The sequence below is a fragment of the Leptonychotes weddellii genome, chromosome 9 (assembly GCF_054177405.1).
Source record: "Leptonychotes weddellii isolate Sample4059 chromosome 9, ASM5417740v2, whole genome shotgun sequence".
In the NCBI taxonomy this organism is placed as follows: Eukaryota; Metazoa; Chordata; class Mammalia; order Carnivora; family Phocidae; genus Leptonychotes; species Leptonychotes weddellii.
Genome location: NC_138377.1, coordinates 8,844,146 through 8,863,733, shown reverse-complemented (window position 1 = coordinate 8,863,733; position 19,588 = coordinate 8,844,146). Strand labels below are relative to the sequence as shown.

Here is a 19,588-nt window from a genome sequence, read left to right as displayed (position 1 = left end):
GTTCTGCTGTGGAGAAAAGCAGGAACACAAGCTAAGCCTACTGCTCCATCCACACTATCCAATGGGATGAGACACACCCCACATGCATCCTGCAACCAGAGGATTAGGACAGCTATATTCCGGCTAAAAACTCAGGATAACATGCTGGTTCTGACTACTTTTAATTGACGAAAACAAGCTAAACATATAAGAAGCCTATACACACTGGAATACAGAAATATATAAGCTGCTGCATAGAATTCTTACTCCAAAACAACACAAATGTGCATGAGGTCTCTCTTGCGACGGGGGCTGGCATGGAAGAGGGAGATTTTTATAACCGGGTTGACAGTGGAGTGAAAGGGAAAGTGGGAAGCTTTTCCACATAACCAGAGAACACAGAAACACTGTGCAGTCACTAACAGACTGACCTGGAGCTCAGTTAATTTGCACTTGTACTTGGCTGCGGTTGTTTCTGCTGCTTCCCTTTTGGCGGCTTCTGCTGCTGCTTCTTCTGTTTGGTGAGGCAGCTCAAGGCAGACTCACCGTTTCTTGGGGTAGACATGAGCGTGGGCAGCTTGCCAGACTGAGTTGGATACTTCGTTTTCAGGTCCTCTTTGAACAACGGCTGGGAGAGTAAATGGCGCAGCTCCTTCTTCAGGACCTTCATCTGTTTTTGTCTCCTACGCTCTTCTTGCTGGTCAGTTTTTCTTCCTTAAGAGACAATATAAAACAGACCATATTCACCATGATTTGTAGACACTTTCTGTTTCCCTTGATGGATACTTGTGACAAAAAATGTTTTGGTACTCTTGAGGAATCAAGGCTCCAAAGTCTCTATAGAAGCTAGTATTGGCTAACTTCTAACATAGTTGGGGAGGGATACTCAGGCATTATGTCCTTCATTCCTCAAAAAAAAAAAAAAAAAAAGCCTCTAAGACAGGAATTACCTCCATTTTACTCGAGGGCACTTGTTGAAGGTCACAGAGCTAGCTAGCTAGTTGTCAAACAGATTTGAACCCAAGGTTCCTGACTTGAAGATCAGTTTCTTCCTACGACCCACCCACTTGCTACTTGCTAGCTGGGGTATGGTGAGTCAACAGGTACAAAGACCCAGGAGACTGTGAACACCATCTGGCAGCCCAGCTCTTCTAAACCTCCCCACCAGCACTGTGGCTACACCTGTGGAGGTGGGCACAGCCAAAGGGCCCCACACCAGCCCCAAGTCTGAGCTATCAGGAACAGCTCATTGTCACCAAGCCCACTGGTTTGGTTCCCAGCTTCCATGTTGAGCAGACAGCTTGTCAGCCTCTGAATTTGTTGGCTTTGGCACTGAGATGCCAACACCTCAGCTAGGCTGCCCACTTTGGGATGGAAAGAACACCGGATCAACTCTGGTGTCATCGGTTCTAGATTTGGTTCTACCACTTCTTAAGACTCAAGAGCCTTCCTAGAGCAGGGGCCACACAGATCCAGGTTCAGAGTAGGGGCTCAGGAAAGGCCTGGTAATGGACCTATTTCCCTGCACAAACAGCTTCTCTTCCATGAGCCTCTAATTTCCGTATGTAAAAGGATGATAATTCCTGCTCTGTTTATGGGGCTCCTGGATGGCTCAGTTGGTTAAGCGTCTGCCTTCGGCTCAGGTCATGATCCCAGGGTCCTGGGATCGAGCCCCACATCGGGCTCCCTGCTTGGCGGGAAGCCTGCTTCTCCCTCTCCCACTCCCCCTGCTTGTGTTCCCTCTCTCGCTGTGTCTCTGTCAAATAAATAAATAAAATCTTAAAAAAAAAAATTCCTGCTGTTTGTCATGTGACCATGGAAGTTAGATGAGATAATGACTGGTGTAGTAGTAACAATAATCATAAATAATAACTTTAAATATATGAAATCCTTTCTATTTGCCAGGCACTGATAAAGGCACTTTATATTCATCAATTCAACCCATCTTTTGCAATAACCCCATGAGGTAGGAACATTATGACCTGCATCTTATAAATGATGACAGCCTAGTACAAAAGAGAAATTAAAGACCTTGACCTGGTCATACAGCCAGCTAAGGGAATGGACCAGCATGGCCCCTGGCTGCAAAGCCTACCCCTGATGTCACATGAGGGAGGCAGCCGAGACAAATAAGACAGAGGGAACAAAGGCCAAGGACTGTAGGCTCATGTGGGACTAAGGCCTTTCACAAAGAAGGAAATCTTTGCTGATTTTAACAGGACCCATGGTAGTGGCGAAGTTCCAACAAGACAAAAGTTGAAGGAAAAAACAAATGAAAAATGCTGAATGTATTCTTCAAGTCCCATCCAGTCCACTCACCCTTATACATCTCTTCTTCCAGCTCAATCTCAAGGGCAGCTGCTGCCTGTTCAATCCAGGAGTTGTGCAGACAAGCCTGGAAGTTCCGATACTCCGCTTTCTCAATCTGTCGAGCTAAATGGATTCGTTCCTGGGGGAAAGGAATAGTGTTCATTTGACAGCATTCAGACCTCTGGGAAGCAAAGGCTCATATAAGTTGTGTCTTTAAAAAAAGCTCTTGAGGGGTGTCTGGGTGGCTCAGTCACTGCATGTCTGCCTTCAGCTCAGATCATGATCCCAGGGTCCTGGGATCGAATCCCTCATTGGGCTCCCTGCTCAGCGGGTAGCCTGCTTCTCCCTCTCCCACTCCCCCTGCTTGTGTTCCCTCTCTGGCTGCCTCTCTCTGTCAAATAAATATATAAAATCTTAAAAATAAATAAATAAAATAAAATAAAACCCCAAAGATAGAATTACTGGCATGTGCTTCAGGAATGTGAAAAAGGTTTAGTATCTGCCTCAGCAAGACAAGTTGACCTCACTTCCCTACAACCACTGGATGTCCAGGAAGCCACACTCACTGTCCTTGTCCAGTGGAGGAAGAAAGTGGTAGTGAAGGCTCCAGGGGCAGGCAGTGAAGAAAGGGCTCAAGAAGAAAATTCCTGTTTTTGACGACTCACCGTTTTACCTTCTACCACGTACAGTGCCCCCACATTCCTTTTTTTTTTCTTTTTTTTTTAAACGACTCTTCCTATTTAAATAGCTATTGGCAGAACCAGAGCCTCACAGCAAGGTGAAGGTGCAGCACAATCCCTTCCCTCATTAGTACTAGATTTTTAACTTTTCTTTTTACCTTGACTGCGTCCATGTACTTTGTCTGCACAGGAAACAGTGGAATGTCCTCATCTTTCTTGAGGGTTTTGTAAATCTTCTTAAAGTTGATCACATCCTCAGGCCCAATCAGCATCAGGCTGAGACCGTCATTAGTGGCACGAGCCGTTCGACCACTTCGGTGGACATAGATCTCCGAGGTGCGAGGGACCTGCCAGAGGAACCAAGAAGTCAACGCGTGGTTATCACCCAACAGTGTTCTTCCCCTCAGGGCCAGCTTCCCCGAGCCAGGCAGTTAGAAACCTCTCCAGCACTGTGGACAGATCCAGCCCTTTTCCCTTAGTCCTAATTCTTCAGCCCATTCACTGTGCAGCGTCTGCCCTCCCATGCCCTCTGCCCTGGTTTCAGGCCCTCATGACCACTCAACAGAACGACAGTCACTTATTTCGTCTCTAGTCTCTCCCACTCCCCTTGACCCAGCCCAAAGCTGCCATTGCAATCTTCCTGAGTCAAAGCTCTGACCATAATTCCCACTCTAACTAAAGAAACTCCACTGATTCTTCATTAACTCTATATAAATGACTGAACATGATAATTATAACCAACACTTACTGAGTGATTACAACGGGCCAGGCAATTCCAAGCACTCTGCATGTAGTATCCCACTTATTCCTCACAAACTGTAACATGAAGTGCTTTCATGATTACCCATATTATAGACAAGGAAACTGACACACAGAAATGTTAAGCAATTCCCTCTAGGTGGAGGAACTAAATAGTGGAGCCAAGATTCGAACTGAAGCAGTCAAGCTGCAAAGACCACACTAACCCCCGCTAGGCTCCATTGCTTCCACTCTAATACATACTGGATATATTATCCATAGGTGTGGCATGGGTGCTAACAATCCCTCCCTCCCCTGCACCCATGGCACTCACCACTAATCCAGAACAGTCTTCTCCACTGAGCCCAGGTTAACACTACCACTTCCAATGCAGCTCTAAGTACTTAACTGTTCATAATGGTGCTAGAAATGTGGTTTATTGGCCATTTTTCACTTTCTTCTCCCAACATAACCCCCCACTCGTAGCCAACTTCCCACTTCCATACATTCTCTCCTCCTTCCCTTCCACCTCTACATGCCCAGATCCTCCCCCCCATCCTTAAATGCAAAGCATCTTTTAAAAGAAAGCCCTTTCCTACCTCCCAAACTAGAAGTTACCACTCTCTCCCATTATATTTTGCAACTTTCTAATATCTTCTGCCTTAAATTATGGCTGTTGGTCTCATCTCCTTTAGTTGGTCTGATACTTCTCAGGGGCTAGGACTACATTTTGTTCATCTGGATCTCTCCCACAAAGACTGGCCCAGCCTCTTCCCCAAAAAGAGGAAGAAGAAAGATTTGCTAAACTGAACTGGCACCCTGAAAGATTTTTTTAAAGATTTATTTATTTGAGAGACAGAAAGAGAGAGTGCACGTGGGGGTTGGGGCAGAAGGAGAGAATCCTCAAGCAAACTCCCCACTGAGCTCAGGCCCCACACTGGGCTTGATCTCATGACCCACAAGATCATGACCTGAGCTGAAACCAAGAGCTGGACGCTCAACCGACTGAGCCACCCAGGCGCCCCTACACCCTGAAAGATTTTTTAAAGCATAAGGGATTAGAAAGGAGAAATAACAACACCAGAATAGCTACCACTTTATACTTAATGCTATGCTGTGTTAGGGGTTTCATCAGCAGGAGCTCATTTAATTCTCATGGTAACCCTAAGGGTTAGGCAGCATCATCACTCCCAGTTTACAATGACACAGAAACCAGAGATGTTAAGTAACATGCCCAAAGCTAACCAACTATGAAGCAGACCACAAGCATCTGAACCCTGCAAGGGTGGCTCTGAAGCCTAAGCTCCTAACCACCACTCTATGCTAGGATTTACCAGGTGTGTGCACTAATGTTAATGTCAGTATCAACAGCAGCTCACATTTAGTAAGTGCTCAGGATATGCCCTGTGTCTTTCTAAATTCTTCACACATAAGAACTTATTTTACCTTAATAAAAACTTGAAGAAGTAGATACTGTGCTAACTTCCATCTAACAAAAACACTGAGGCAGAAAGAGATTAAACAGCTTGCTCAAGGTTACACAGCTGGGATTTAAGCCCAGGCAGGTCCTAACCACCACACTCTTCTACTTCTCTACACCAGGGTAACCAGTTTACATGCTACTATGCCTATTTCGTGGAAGAAAATAGGACTCTAACCTGCCAACATCAATGAGTTTGCCCAAATCAAAGAGGGAAGGGCTAAGCGGTATCAGAAGTGCCAATAGGTTTTCTGCGAATAAATCTCATGAGTGTTCCAAACATGGCAGCAGCTAGTCAGTCACTAGATGCCAGTGGTACTCTGCTGCATGAGGCCTTGGGACTAATAATTCTTCTCCCTCTCTTTCCTCCCTCCCCAAACCTTTGCTGAAAAAAGTCCCCATTCGATGCAACAAATTCCCTAATTCCCCTACCTGGTAATGGATGACATGTTGGACTTTGGGAACATCCAGGCCCCGCGCCGCCACATCAGTTGCCAGGAGAACACAGCTGCGGGAGAGAGACAGACAAGCCCGTCAAGAACAACCAACCTACAGCTGTCCGTGAGCAGCTCCTTGCTGCCTGCTGAGTGCGCTCGGAGAGATTAACTTCCCAAGGCACCGACATGGCTCTTCACTTGTGGAACTGGGATCCAAAGGTGGGTCTCACTGACCACAGACAACAAGCCACACTCTGCAATCATAAAAGACCACCTCCAGTAAAATAAATGAGGCCATATTCTAGGTCAGTGACCCCATCATCTATCACCCTCCCACTCACTTCCCTCTGGTCCCACAGACATCCTAGATTTCTTTCCAATTTGCCAAACATGGTCTGGCCTCCAAGCCTCTGCACTTGCTACACCACAGGCCTTACAAAGTCTTCCTCAGACATTCAGGTTTCCTTGCTTTGCCCACACTCTGCTGTAACCCCTCCCTCTCAGGGAAACCTCCCTGACCCCACTTTAGTACAACCCCCTGCACAACTTTACTCCTCAGCACTCAGCACCACTTGACAAACTACATAATTGCTTTTCAATTTATGATCTCCCTCCACTGGAATGTAAACCCTGTAACAAGGGCTTTGTGTTACTCAGTGTTCTATTACCTAGAATAGTGCCTGGCTCCCAGGAAGCACTCAGTAATTTCATTGGGTAATGTTTCTTAATGTATGTGTAGTTCAAGGAAAGTCAAAAACACCTGATCTATGTCTTAAAAGCTTAAGATTCTGGGCTCTTCAGAATCCCTGCTCCCTGTAGTTCTGAGGTAGGGCTGGGGAATATGATACAAATTCAACCACTGCTTTAAGTCAAAGGCAGTAACTTTTTCTATAAAAGGCCAGACCATAAATTATTTTGGGCTTTGCAGGTGATAGTGTCTGTTGAAACTACTCAACTCTGCTACTGCCAAAGTAGCCACAGACAATACATAAATGGGCCTTGCTGCCTTCCAATAAAACTAGTTGATTTAAGCCCATGGGCCACCGTTTCCCAATCCCTGATTGAATAAGATGTAGAGGCCACTTTTAGGCAAACAGACTTGAGGAATGTAGAAAGAAAGGACGCACAGCTACCATCTGGCCGAATATAGACAGGCCCATCAGGCCACCCACCTCAAAATACCCATAGGCCCTAACTGACCAATAGGCTACTTACAACTAGGCACAGTTACCAAAAAAGGCAGAATTCCATACATGGCCATACCTCCTCATCTTCCCCCTTTAAAAACAGCCCCATCCACTGCCTCATTGCAGACAGCCTCTCCTCTGCTGTCCTGCTTGCCCACTCCCTTGTGGCTCCTTTGTTCTGCCTCAGGTGAATTCTTTCAATGACAGCGCCTTGGCTTCCACCCGATTGTTGCCCCACATTTAGGGGACCCCATCCAATCAGACAGACACCCCACTCAGACACCATATAAACTGCTAACTTCTACCTAGCAATATTCAAAAGGAGGTAAACCAGACACTTGTTCTAGAAACTAATCACTCTGTAACCTGACAAAACACTGGGCAAAAGTCAATCTAGACTTGACCTCAACTTCTCAGGCCCATAACCTGACAATATGCACACTGCTGCCTGAGCATCAGTCTGGCCCAAAAAGAGATGCACAGTGACAGCATGGTAAGCATGACTTCTGGGTCTGACCGGTTTGTCTGAGGCCCAGCTTTGTCACTTTCAGGATGAGAAACCTTGGGCAAGCTGATTAGCTTCTCCAGATCTTACTTTTATCAATCTATAAAATGAGAATAATGACAATAAATGAAAAGCTGTATTAAAACTAACATTTAGCAAGTACATACCACAGGCTAAGCATTTGTTCTAAATGCTTTATACGTATAAATTCCCTTAATCTTCCTAACAACCCTCTCCATTAGCTTCTATTATTCTACTATTATGCTAATTACGAGAAAACTGCAACACACTGAAGTAATTTGGCCAGCTAGAAGTGGCACAGCCAAGGTCTTAATCTCAAGCAGTCTGGTTCCAGTCTGTGTTCTTAACCATGAATCCATTCTGCTGCTTCTCAAGGATGTTAGAATTGAATGAATGTAATAATGTATCTAAAATGCCAACATGATACTTACTCTATTGTTAAGTGTTCCACAACAATAGGTATTATTATCACCGTTACTCATTATCAAGAAAGTTTCTGTTGGGCATTATCAGCAACCAAATGCATCAGATGAGAGTAAGCCTGCTTCATGATATGCAAAAAAGGGCTACCTTCTACCTATAAGGCTTCCATGTCAGAAGGTAGCTTCCCACCATCTCCCCACCATCCTGGCAACCTTGACCTAATGACTAGAACCTGGGCTCTGGGTACAGGCCTGACTTACTCTTCCAGACGGGCAAACTGCTCCAGGTTTCTGAGCCTCTGCTTCTGGTGCATGCAGGCATGTAGGGTCAGTGGCATGATATCCAGGACTTTGAGGAGCCCAGAGAGGCGTTTGATGCAGGAGATACTGTTGGCAAACACTAAGGTGCGGCCTGGATACTGCATTAGGAAGTAATACAGATATAAGTCTTTCTCATCAGTCTCACAATGAATCTTGGTCTCTGTCAGTGTCTCCACTGTGGCCTCATTTCTGGTCAGGTCAATGACCTTGGGCTTGCCCCTCATGCCAATCTTCTGCACGAGGAGGTCAATTTTGGCAGTTTTGTCAATTTTCTTAGTGTGCTTCTTGTGAAGGATTCGAGCAGGAGCTTGATGTACCAGGGTCAGTGTCGCAGAAAAAATAAGCGTCTGTCTCTTTGGATTGTACTGGGAGTCACTGAGCATCTCTAGCAGCTGTGAGAGCTCAGCAAAGTGGCCTTTCTCAACCATCCGATCAGCCTCATCGACCACCAGGCACCTGCAGATACAGAGAGACCCACATAACCTGAGGAGTCATTTATACAGCACACTCAACTACCATCTCCACCCTCAACACAGACATACATACACACCACCACCACCAGGGACTCAATCCCCTCATGCATGGTTTTCTAAAGGCCAAAGTCTGACTGGTACCACACCATGGCACTTAGTGATAGGGAGAAGATAATACATACACTACACCATGCTCTCTCAGGCCCACGACAGAAAAGGGCGTGAAAGGGAAAGGGGAGGTATGTCACTTACCTGAGCTGCCTAAGGTTGCTCAAATGAGGGTGCTTTTCTTTAATTAGCTCCCACAGCCGGCCCGGAGTGGCGACCACAATCTGTGGCTGGCGGTTTAGCATCCTCTGCTGTTTCTGCGCAGACATTCCACCAACCAAAATAGCAGTTTTAATTCCTACAGTACACAAAATATAAAAGACCCTGTTATTCAGTTGGCTGCATATTTTCTGCCACGAATGACACAGGTGCCCCCAGATCAGCAGAGGAAATCAATCACCAGGACAGCTCCCCTCTCTTTTTTGGGGGGGGGGGGCACTAAAAGAGTGGGCCTGGCCTGACTCTTAGTGCCACTCCTAGAAGGCACATTAAGTCTTCTATGATCTGGGCCTTGTCTACTTCCCCAACCTCATTTCTTTCTACTCCCTTCCCTTTATCAACAACAGAAGAGCTGGATTTGAACCCAGGCATGTTTACATCCAAAGTTCCAGGAAAAGTGAGCAGTAGTGCACAATGCTGGGAAGGAGGTCACTCTGCAGCTGTGACACACTTCCCAAGAAAGCCCTGCCCATCCCCCTCAATTAGAATTAATGCCTCTAATGCCTACTGTCTGTTCTGTTCTCTGGTGGAGGACTTCTCAAGGTATCCAATGTGGAAAGAAAATACAGGATCATGTAGGCAAAGTGCTTAGCAAAGTGCCCGGCACACAGTAGGAGCTTGGTTAACTGTTGCTTTTATTATAAAGTTAAAATTCTCACTGCGCAGCCCTTCCCGAAAGGAATTCCCTGAGAGAGTAAGTTCTTGTGCCCTAAGGCAGAGGTTGGCAAACATTTTCTTAAAGGGTCAATAGTAAGCATTTTGGCCTCGTGAGCTAAATCCGTCACAACTACTAACTTTACTTCATTCTACCTTAGTAGTCCAAAAGCAGCCATAGACACTATGTAAACAAATGGGTGTGGCTGCACTTTATTTACAAAAAGAGGTACTTTTGACAACCCCTGCCTTAAGCATCCACCATATCCAATAAATTAACTAATTTCCTATGCATCTAGAGTGGCATTAGCTATGCGTTATCCTTGGGAGAATTGAGACAGTGTCACTCAAACAATTTTCTGTAAGGCTTAATTCTCTGGCAGGTTGAGAGAGATTTCCCCTAAAGGGTAGGAGCTATAGCTTGTTCACCTTTGCCACCCCAGCATCTAGGATCCTCTCAGGAAGTATTTATTAAACCTCACCTGTAAACTTGGCCACAGCATCAATGTGTTGCTTGACCTGGACAGCGAGCTCCCTAGTGGGAGTCAGAACCAGCCCAAGCAGAGGGCGCTTTGGATGTGCTTTACAGATGGCGATTTTGCCACCCAACTCTTGCTTCAACCTTCCAGTCTCCTCTTCATCAAGCGTTTCCTCTTTGTCTTCATCCTGTTTGGGGATGGCCTTCTCCCTGATCAGAGAAGAAGGTCCTTCACCAGCATCATCATCACAGAAGGGCAGCACCTGGTCTGAGACAGCAGCTCCAGTCTTGACCTTGCTGGGTGGTGCTCCAGCCTTCACTTCAGCTTCACTGGGCAGGACTTCACCCTCAATTCCAATCTCATCAGGCAAAACTCCAGACTCAGTTCCAGCCTCGGTTCTGGTCTCACCAGGTAATGCTCCTGTGTCACTTGGAGCTGGAGTAGGCTTCTTCTTCACCTGCCACTGCAGTACTGCATGGATCATTGGAATGGCAAAGGCAAGAGTTTTTCCACTTCCTTAGAAGTAAAACAAAAAACAAACAGTGTGAATCAATAAATACACATACTTTTTGTCTGGGCTTCTTTCTTTTACACAGAATAAGGGACCCTGATAGCCATGTGCTACCCTGAACAACCCACAGCTCCTCCACTCAGCACAGGTTGCCCAACAAACAGCAAGCACTGCAACCAGAGGGTATCTGTAATTAAAAGCCTGAGAAAAAGTCTAGCAGACTAGCACTGAGGCCTGAGGTCACCAATGTGAACTACACACAAAGTCCAAGCACTGAAACTCTAAACAGACAAGTTTTGTGTGTTTTGTTGTTGTTGTAAAGAAACACCATCACATTAGGGTATGGGGAATGGAAATCTATATACAGTTTCCTAAGACCTTTGCTGGAGAAGATGGCAGTAGAAGACAATTTTCTTAGTTTTTCTGAAAACTTAAAATTAGCATACTTTTATCTATGCTTGAACATTTTCAAACTGATCTTTGAATGTATATGAAGCCCAAATTCATATCTTCTGGGTGGTTAATACAAACAAACAAGACAGCTCAAGTTGAGAATTTAAAGTAGTTCCAAAGTTATAATGCCCCCAGCAAAAGCAAATAAATTATCTTTGGAGGAAGAAACCTTTATCATAGGCCTCAAAGAATTCTCACAAGGGGCACCTGGGTAGCTCAGTCGATTGAGCATCCGACTCTTGGTTTCAGCCTGGATCATGGGTTTGAGCCCCAAGTCAGGCTCTGCGCTCAGAACAGGGTCAGCTTAAGGGGTTCTCCCTCTCCCTCTGCTTCTCCACCAACTTGATCTCTCGCTCTCTCTCAAATAAATAAAATCTTAAAAAAAAAAAAAACTATTTAAAAAATGCTCACAAATCATTTTCAAAGGAAAATGAGCAGCTCTCAGTAAAAAAAATAACCCATAAGAAAACAAGGCACTATAAGCAAGAATTGTAAGAAAAAAAGAGAGCAAACAGACCCTTAACACTAGATAAACAGCACTTTTCATCAGAAACCATCAAAGCTGGAAGACAGTATTACATCTTTATTTGAAGACCTGAAAAAAAATCCAACAACCTAGAACTCTCTTAGCAAAAATTCCTTTCAAAAAAATGCAAAGTAAAGACATTTAGGCACACAAAAGCTGAATAATTTATCATCAGCAAACCTGAACTACAAGAAGTACTAAAGGGAGTCTTCCATGCAGAAGATGCTACTGGTTGAAATTCTGGATCTATACAAAGGAAGAGTACCAGAAACAGTAATGGTAACATAGATATATATGAAAGATTTTTCTTATTTAAATATATTATTTAAGTTTAAACTTAAAATTATTAAACATAAAAATGTATTTTGGATTTCTAACACATATAAAGTGTAAAACAAAAAGCACAATGTAAAGGAGAAAAGGAAATATAGTCTTGCAAGATTCTTGTACTATATAAAAAATAGTATATTATTACTTAAAGACAGACTATGACATACTAAAGATATATACTATGAACCCAAAAGCAACCACTAAAACAACAGTTACAGCTAATAAGATCAATAAAGGATATAAAATGCCATTACAAGAAATAATCAGTCCAAAAGAAGTTAAAAGCAAAGAGTATAGCAAATAGCAAAATAACAAATTACAACTTAACCATTATCAATATTCACATTAAATGTAAAAGATCTCAACAAATAAAAGACAGATTGTCACAATGATTAAACAGCAAGACCCAACACATGCTCTCTACAAGAATGCCATTTTATTTTTTTTTCTTAGAAGTTTCAGTTTAATACAAAGCATATGATAAAGGATACAGATGAAAAACCAGATGAAGAAGTACGTAAGGCAAAGTCTGGAAGGATTCCAAGGGCTTCTATCCCTGTGGAACTGGGGGTGCACCACCCTCCCAGAACAAGGAAGGGTTCACCAACTTAGAAGCTCCAAGAAACCCACTTTAAATACAATGACGTCAATAGATTAAAAGTACGAGGGGCACCTGGCTAGCTCAGTTGATAAGAGCATGTGACTCTTGATCTTGGGGTTGTAAATTTAAGCCCCACATTGGGTGTAGAGATTACTTAAAAAAAAAATCTTTAAAAAAATACAAGTATGCAAAATACACCATGCTAACATTAATCAAAATAAAACTAGAAAGGTACATTAATATCAGATTGAGAAGATTTTAGAAAAAACAATACTTTGAGGATAAAGAGGGCCATTTCATTATGAAAGGAATAAATTCATTTAGAGGATATAACATTCCTAAACATTTACACACCTAAATATAACAGAGCTTCAAAACACAGGGAACAAAAACTAATGGAACTGCAAAAAAAACCTACCACTTAAGAAAAAATAAGTAACACAAATATTTCTAATACATTAAAGCAATTAAACCTGTAGTTAAAATCCATCCTACAAAGTAAAGTGCAGGCACAGATGAAGTCTACCAAATATTTAAGGAAGAAAAAAAATACCAATTCTATATAAACTCTTTCAGAAAACTGAGGAGAATACTTCAAAAGTCATTCCAAGGCCTGCATTACTCTGATTCCAAAACCAAAGATATTACTAGAAAACTATAACCCAATATCCCATGAACAGAAATTCAAAAATTATCAACAGAATTTTAGCAAATCAAATCCAATATATAAATGGAATAACACTGTGACCAAATTTGGCTTACCCCAGGAACGTAAGTTTGGTTTAGCATTTGAAAATCAAGTGTAATTCACCATTATCAACAGACTCAAAATGAAAAACCACTTATCTTAATAAATGCAGAAAGAGCATTTCTTTCTCTTTTTAAAAGATTTTATTTATTTACTTGACAGAGAAAGACACAGGGAGAGAGGGAACACAAGCAGGGGGAGCAGGAGAGGGAGAAGCAGGCTTCCTGCAGAGCAGGGAGCCCGATGCGGGGCTTGATCCCAGGACCCTGGGATCATGACCTGAGCTGAAGGAAGACGCTCAACGACTGAGCCACCCAGGTGCCCCTGAAATATTTAAGGACAAATCTAATTACAGATGTGCACACACTAAAAAACTACAAAACACTGCTAAAAAAATTAAAGACCTAAAAAAAATGGAGATATACTACATTCATGGGAAGATTCTATATTGTCCAGATGTCATTTGTCCTCAGTTTGCTTTATAATCAATGCAATCTCAACCCAAATACCAGCTGGCTTTTTGTAGAAACTGACAAGTTGAGTTTAAAATTCAAATGGAAATGCAAAGGGCCTAGAATAGCCAAAATAACTTTTAAAAAGAACAAAGAGGACTTAATACTACCTGATTTAAAACTTGTTCTAAAGCTGCTGTATCCAAGACAGTGAAGTTTTTTTTTATTTTATTGTATTTTATTTATTAATTTAACAGAGAGAGACACAGTGAGAGAGGGAACACAAGCAGGGGGAGTGGGAGAGGGAGAAGCAGGCTTCCCGCCAAGCAGGGAGCCCGATGTGGGGCTCGATCCCAGAACCCTGGGATCACGACCCGAGCCGAAGGCAGCCGCCCAACTGACTGAGCCACCCAGGCGCCCCGATAGTGAAGTTTTGATGCAAAAAGATAGACAAGTAGATCAATGGGGTGGGGGTGGGGGGAGACTCCAGAAATAGACCCACACCTATACAGTCACTGATTTTCAAAAAAGATGCAAAGGCAAAATTCAGTGGAGGAAGGATAGTTTTTCAACAAACGGTGCTGGATATCCACATGCAGGGGAAAAAAAGGAACTCTGATCCACACTTCTCACTGTAAACAAAAATTAACCCAATAAAGATCACAGACTGAAACATACAACCTAAAACTAGTAACACTTCTAGAAGAAAACACTGGAGAAAATCTTTGTGATCTTGGGTTAGGCAAAGGATTTGTAGATAAGCACATTTGTAAAAAGGAAAGTGATCATTTGATCTTCATCAAAATAAAGAACTTCCGATCTTTCGAAAGACACTGTAAAGAGAATGAAAAGACAAGCCACAGACTGGGAGAAAAAAATCATAAACCAAGTATCTGATAAAGGGGGTATATCCAGAATATATAATGAATTCAGTAGTAGGAAAACAACTACCCAATTAAAAAATGGGCAAGAGAATTGAAAAGACACCACCAAAGAATATACAAATAGGCACTTGAAAAGATGCTCAACGTGTCACTAGGGGGATATCAATTAAAGACACAAGGAAACCATGCTAAAATTATTAAAGTCTAAAATGAAATTAAAGACTGAACACACCAAGTATTGGCAGGGACAGAGACCAATTTAAACTCTAACTGGGTGGGTATGTAAAATGGTATAATCACTTTGGAAAACTGAAAGGTTACTTTTACCTTAAGACCTAGCTATTCCACACGTATTTACCCAACAGAAATTAAAGCGCATACCCATACAAAGACTAACACACCAATATTTATGATAGTTGTGGTTTTTTAAAGATTTTATTTATTTATTTATTTAGGAGGGAGAGGGGGTGGGAGGGAGGGAGAGGGGGTGGGAGGGAGGGAGGGAGAGGGGGTGGGAGGGAGGGAGGGGAGAGGGTGGGAGAAAGCGAGGGGGGAGAGGGAGAGAGAGAGAGAGAAAGAGCTCGTGTGAGAGAACATGCGTACACACGGGGGAGGGAGAGGGAAAGGGAGAGAGAATCTTTTTTTTTTTTTTTTTAAAGATTTTATTTATTTATTTGACAGAGAGAGACACAGCGAAAGAGGGAACACAAGCAGGGGGAGTGGGAGAGGGAGAAGCAGGCTTCCCGCAGAGCAGAGAGCCCGATGCGGGGCTCGATCCCAGGACCCTGAGATCATGACCTGAGCCAAAGGCAGACGCTTAACGACTGAGCCACTCAGGCGCCCCAGGGAGAGAGAATCTTAAGGAGACTCCATGCTGAGCGTGGAACCTGACATGGGGATAAATCTCAGGACCCTGAGATTATGATCTGAGCTAAAACCAAGAGTTAGAGGCTTAACTGACTGAGCCACCAGGTGCCCCTATAGTTAGTTTTATTTGTATAGCCAAAAACTATAGAGAACAAAAATATCCACCAACAGATGGATAAACAAATTGTGCTATATCCATATACTGGAATATTACTCGTCAATAAAAAGGAACGAACTCTTGGTACTTGCAATAACACGGCTGAATCTCAAAGTATGCTGAGTGAAAGAGCCGAACACCCACCCCCTCTCAAAGGTATATAGTGTATGATTCTGTTATATAAAATTCTGGAAAATGCAAATTAATCCAAAGTGATAGAAAGCATATTAGAGGTTACCCTGGGGGTGAACAAGGAGTGGGGGCCCAGGAGAGATTTCAAAAGGGGCCCAAAGCATCTTTGGGGGGTGATGGAAATATTCATTATCTGTATGGGCAGCAGTTTGTCCATAGCTCCGAAAATCTTTGTGAATCTTGGACCTGCAGATTCACAGCATTCCACAGGGATAGCCTGATAGGAGCTGTGGTATGAATCCAAATGTCAGGCTCTAGCCACAGTGGCTCATACAACCTTGCCTCTGCTTCCAGAAACCCATTTCCAGGCCTCTGCACAAACCAAAGCAATGTAGTAGAATGCTTAATAGCACACAGACCTAGTCTAGAATCTAGGCACTACTACTTTTCAGCTGTGGTTTTATGGATACTGTCTTCTGTGAGGCTGTGTTTCCTCATCAATAAGATGAGAATAATGCAACCTATCTCAGGGTGATTTTGAGAACTGAGTTCATCAGTATGATGTACTTAACACAGTGCATGATACATTTTAAATGCTAAGAAAATGTTCTAACTTACCATTATTACTTCCATTCCCCTGAGCCTTCCTCACTTTTCCATCTACATGACTCTTCTATAGCACATCACCCATACTTTCCTGACCACCCTTTCCAGAAACCCAAGGCACAAAGTGTCTAGATGGTCTAGTTCTATACCATACAACCTAACAGTCACTCGCCATGTATGGATGGCTATTGAGCACTTAAAATGTGGTTACTCTAAATTGAGGTGCTGCAAATTCAAAATACACGTCAGATTCCGAAAACTTAGTATAAAAATAAGAATGTAAAGTATCTCAAAAATTTTACCTTAATTATATACTGAAATTTTTATAAACTGATTAAATACATTGTTAAAATTAACTTTTACCTGTTCTTTTTACCTTTTTAAAATACAGCTCCTAGAAAATTTTAAATCCCTATGTGGCTCACATTATATATGTATTTCTATCAGTTACTGCTGATCTAGTTGGATTCTAGTACCAGGCAGTACAAGCACCTCCCTCCAGTCAGTAACTTCAACTACTGAGGTCAAGTCATTGACCTGTCATTGCTTCGCAAAGTCTTAAGATGGCCCAGGGAATAAGGGAACTTTAAATAATGCCTAGTCCCAACAGTCACCTCATGCCAAATCTACATACAAAATCCACCTAATGGTTACACACTCAAATCCTTCCAATAATGATAAACTCACCAATTCCCAAAGCAGCCCTTTTATCTTTGGACAACTCTTGAGAATTAGACACTTATTCCTTATACTAATGAAGATCTACCTCTCCAGAGGGCCGATCTTAGTCCTACTTTACCCCTCTAAGCCATTTAGGAAAGCTCAAGAATAGGAAAAAACTACCATTTGCAAATCACTTGCAGTGTACTGCGTAAACTTTACTGTAGCGCTTACATTTAACCCACAAAGCAATAAAAAAAAAAAAAGGGTAGTAGGTACTGGTGTTACCTCCATTTTGTAATAGGACCTACAGGGCGTCAGAGAGATAAAGCGACCTGTCCAGGGTACCAATCAGAAAGTGGCAGATTTCAACCCAGAGCTGGCTGACTTCTAAACACCTTCACTCAACACTGCTTTTGTGATTATATCCCCAAATTCCCCTCTCCCCAAGCCATCCAACCTGTTAGCAGCCACAAGGTCAACCCAAAAGCAATCTTACCCTGGCCAGCTAAGGATGCCCTTACCTGTCTCAGCAGCCCCAAGAATGTCCAGTTTGTCACGGATGGCAGGCGCCAAGGTCAGAGCTTGGATTGGTGTGGGTGCAGAGAAGCCTAGAAAGCTGAGTGCTCGGAGAACTGGCTTGGGTACAAATAGATCTTTCCAAGCTGTTACATCCGCCTTCTGGTCATGCATTTCAGGCATCCATGTCTTTGCTTTTTTGGGCACCTTTGGAGTAGTACCCTGGGAAGGCTCCAAGTTTTTTTTCCCTTTCTTTTTTTTCTTTTTTGGAACAGTCTGGGCTGAGCTTTCTGATACCATCTCCTCTACCTGTGGATCAGGACAAACCGTGTCATCTCCCTGGGGCTCTGGCTCAGCATCTCTGACTTCAAACTCTTTCTGGACACTGATTCCTTCAGTTTCCATGTCTTTATTCTTCTTGAACTTCATCTTTTTCTTTGAGGAGCTGGACTCTCCTTCTTCCTTTCCTGAAACAGCTTGTGACTTTCTCTTCTTGGGCTCCTCCTTTGAGAAGAGACTGGAGGAATTCTTGGCAGGGGAGACCAACTGGTAATCTGTCAGTTCCTCAAAGCACACCAAGTCATCCATCTGTCCATCTGCAAACATATTTGGGTCAATCTCCACCTGCTTCCATTTTCCCACAACTCTGATTCCCTTTGTCTGGAATTTGCCATAGCTTGGTGGCTTTGGCCCTGATTTTGTCTCCTTCAATTTCATGGTTGCTGAAAAGAAAAGGAGAGAAGTGTTCCATTAGGTTGGCAACTGAAGAGCGTGGGGTCCTGAGGCAACAAATATCTTCTAAGCAGCCTACAGAGTATCAGGCCTTGCAAAGAAGCGAGGACACAGAGGTAGAGAAGATCAAAGAGGAGAAGAAATATACCAACAGAGTAGGCAGGCTGGCCTGGAACAGAGGGTACACAGGAGATGGAGGAGCACAGACACATGAGCTAGATCTGGTTTGGATTCCAGACCCAATACTTACTGCTTGTGTGTCACTGGACAGTGGTGTTTAATCCTCCCCGAACCTCAGTGCTCTCATCTTTTAAAATAAGGGAGAGGGACCCAATAATATCTAAGTCACAAAATGTTTTATGCGAACAAATAAAATTATGTAAAGCATGAGGTTCTAAAGAAGCCTGCCACACCCAAGTCATTTTGAAGGCTGAATTAAGAACGTGGAGGGTTTTTCTTGGGGGGGGGGTGTAGGACACCAGCTTTATTGTAAGGGCTCAAGCCTTGCCCCAAGAAGGCAAATGCCTATTCCACCATTCTGGCCTTTGCCCATCCAGCTTTTTCGTTACATTTTAAGTGATTTAAAACACATTTCAAGTGATTTAAAACACATTTCAACAGAGGCCGCTTGAGTGACACTCCATCCACGGTCTCCCTTTCCAGAAAGATCAAGAAAAATCACAGGTCCTGGAGGGAAGCACAAAGGTAAACCATAATTCAAATTCGGACGGGCTCCGGATCTGTGGCGGACGTCTCAATCTCTGTGAAGCTCAGTCTCCTCGCCTGTAAAATGGGGATGATGAAGGATCTGCTTCAGGGGGTCGTTACACCGACACAAAAAGGTGACGCACGTCAGAACCCGCCAGGCATGGCGCCCGGCCGGCTCAGCACGTCAGCGCGCAGGCAGGCTTCACCCACCGCCCCAGCTCCGCCACGACCGCAAACCACCCGGCTTCCACCGCGGCGGGGGTGCTCAGGCACGGGGGGCGAGGGCCCCGGCCCCGCTCCTCGCCTCAGGCACAACGGGCGTTCGACGCGGAGAGGCCGACGCCACCGGGCCTGGACGCCCACACCAGGGGTCCCCGACGCGGGGCCAGCGGCCGCCCTCACTGGACCCGAGAATTCAGGCCAGTGCCCTGGACAGGCCCACCACGCGAGCCCCGGTGGCCGACCCCAGCCCTGCTCGGGCTCCCGTACTCACCGCGTGGAGACGCCGTCGCGGCTCCCTCACACGCCGGCCAACCGCCGCGCACACCTCCACCGTGGTTCCTCACCTGCTGCGTCTACCGCAGTTCCGGGGCGGGGCTTGCACTCACGCACGCGCACGCCCTGCGACAGGAAGTCCCGCCCCCATCTAGACGCCGCCGCGTGATTCGCTGCCGCCGCGGCGGATCGCA

The 19,588-nt window shown here is 44.1% G+C and overlaps 1 protein-coding gene across 2 annotated transcripts; it reads right to left on the bottom strand.

The window, feature by feature from the left end:
• Window positions 1–145: 145 nt before the first annotated feature.
• On the bottom strand, window positions 146–19,531 carry DDX24 (DEAD-box helicase 24). Of its 2 annotated transcripts, XM_081830001.1 has the most exons (10): window positions 19,393–19,500; window positions 18,442–18,498; window positions 17,465–18,181; window positions 10,017–10,529; window positions 8,806–8,959; window positions 8,021–8,536; window positions 5,620–5,695; window positions 3,128–3,316; window positions 2,299–2,428; window positions 146–693 (listed from the first exon to the last, which is right to left on the bottom strand). In XM_081830001.1, the coding sequence occupies exons 3-10, from the start codon at window positions 18,174–18,176 to the stop codon at window positions 422–424; spliced, it is 2,562 nt and encodes an 853-aa protein (XP_081686127.1). In that variant the 5' UTR covers window positions 18,177–18,181; window positions 18,442–18,498; window positions 19,393–19,500; the 3' UTR covers window positions 146–421. The 2 variants fall into 2 exon arrangements, with proteins under 2 accessions (XP_081686127.1, XP_081686126.1); XM_081830000.1 differs by lacking the exon at window positions 18,442–18,498 and having other exon boundaries at window positions 19,393–19,531.
• Window positions 19,532–19,588: the final 57 nt, after the last annotated feature.

Coding starts and splice junctions, on each gene's coding strand:
- DDX24 (XM_081830000.1), bottom strand. CDS start 18,176: ATGAAATTGAAGGAGACAAAATCAGGGCCAAAGCCACCAAGCTATGGC. Junction 10,530..17,464: donor TCTTGGGGCTGCTGAGACAG/GTAAGGGCATCC, acceptor TTTACTTCTAAG/GAAGTGGAAAAACTCTTGCC. Junction 3,317..5,619: donor AACATGTCATCCATTACCAG/GTAGGGGAATTA, acceptor TTCCTCTGGCAG/GTCCCTCGCACCTCGGAGAT.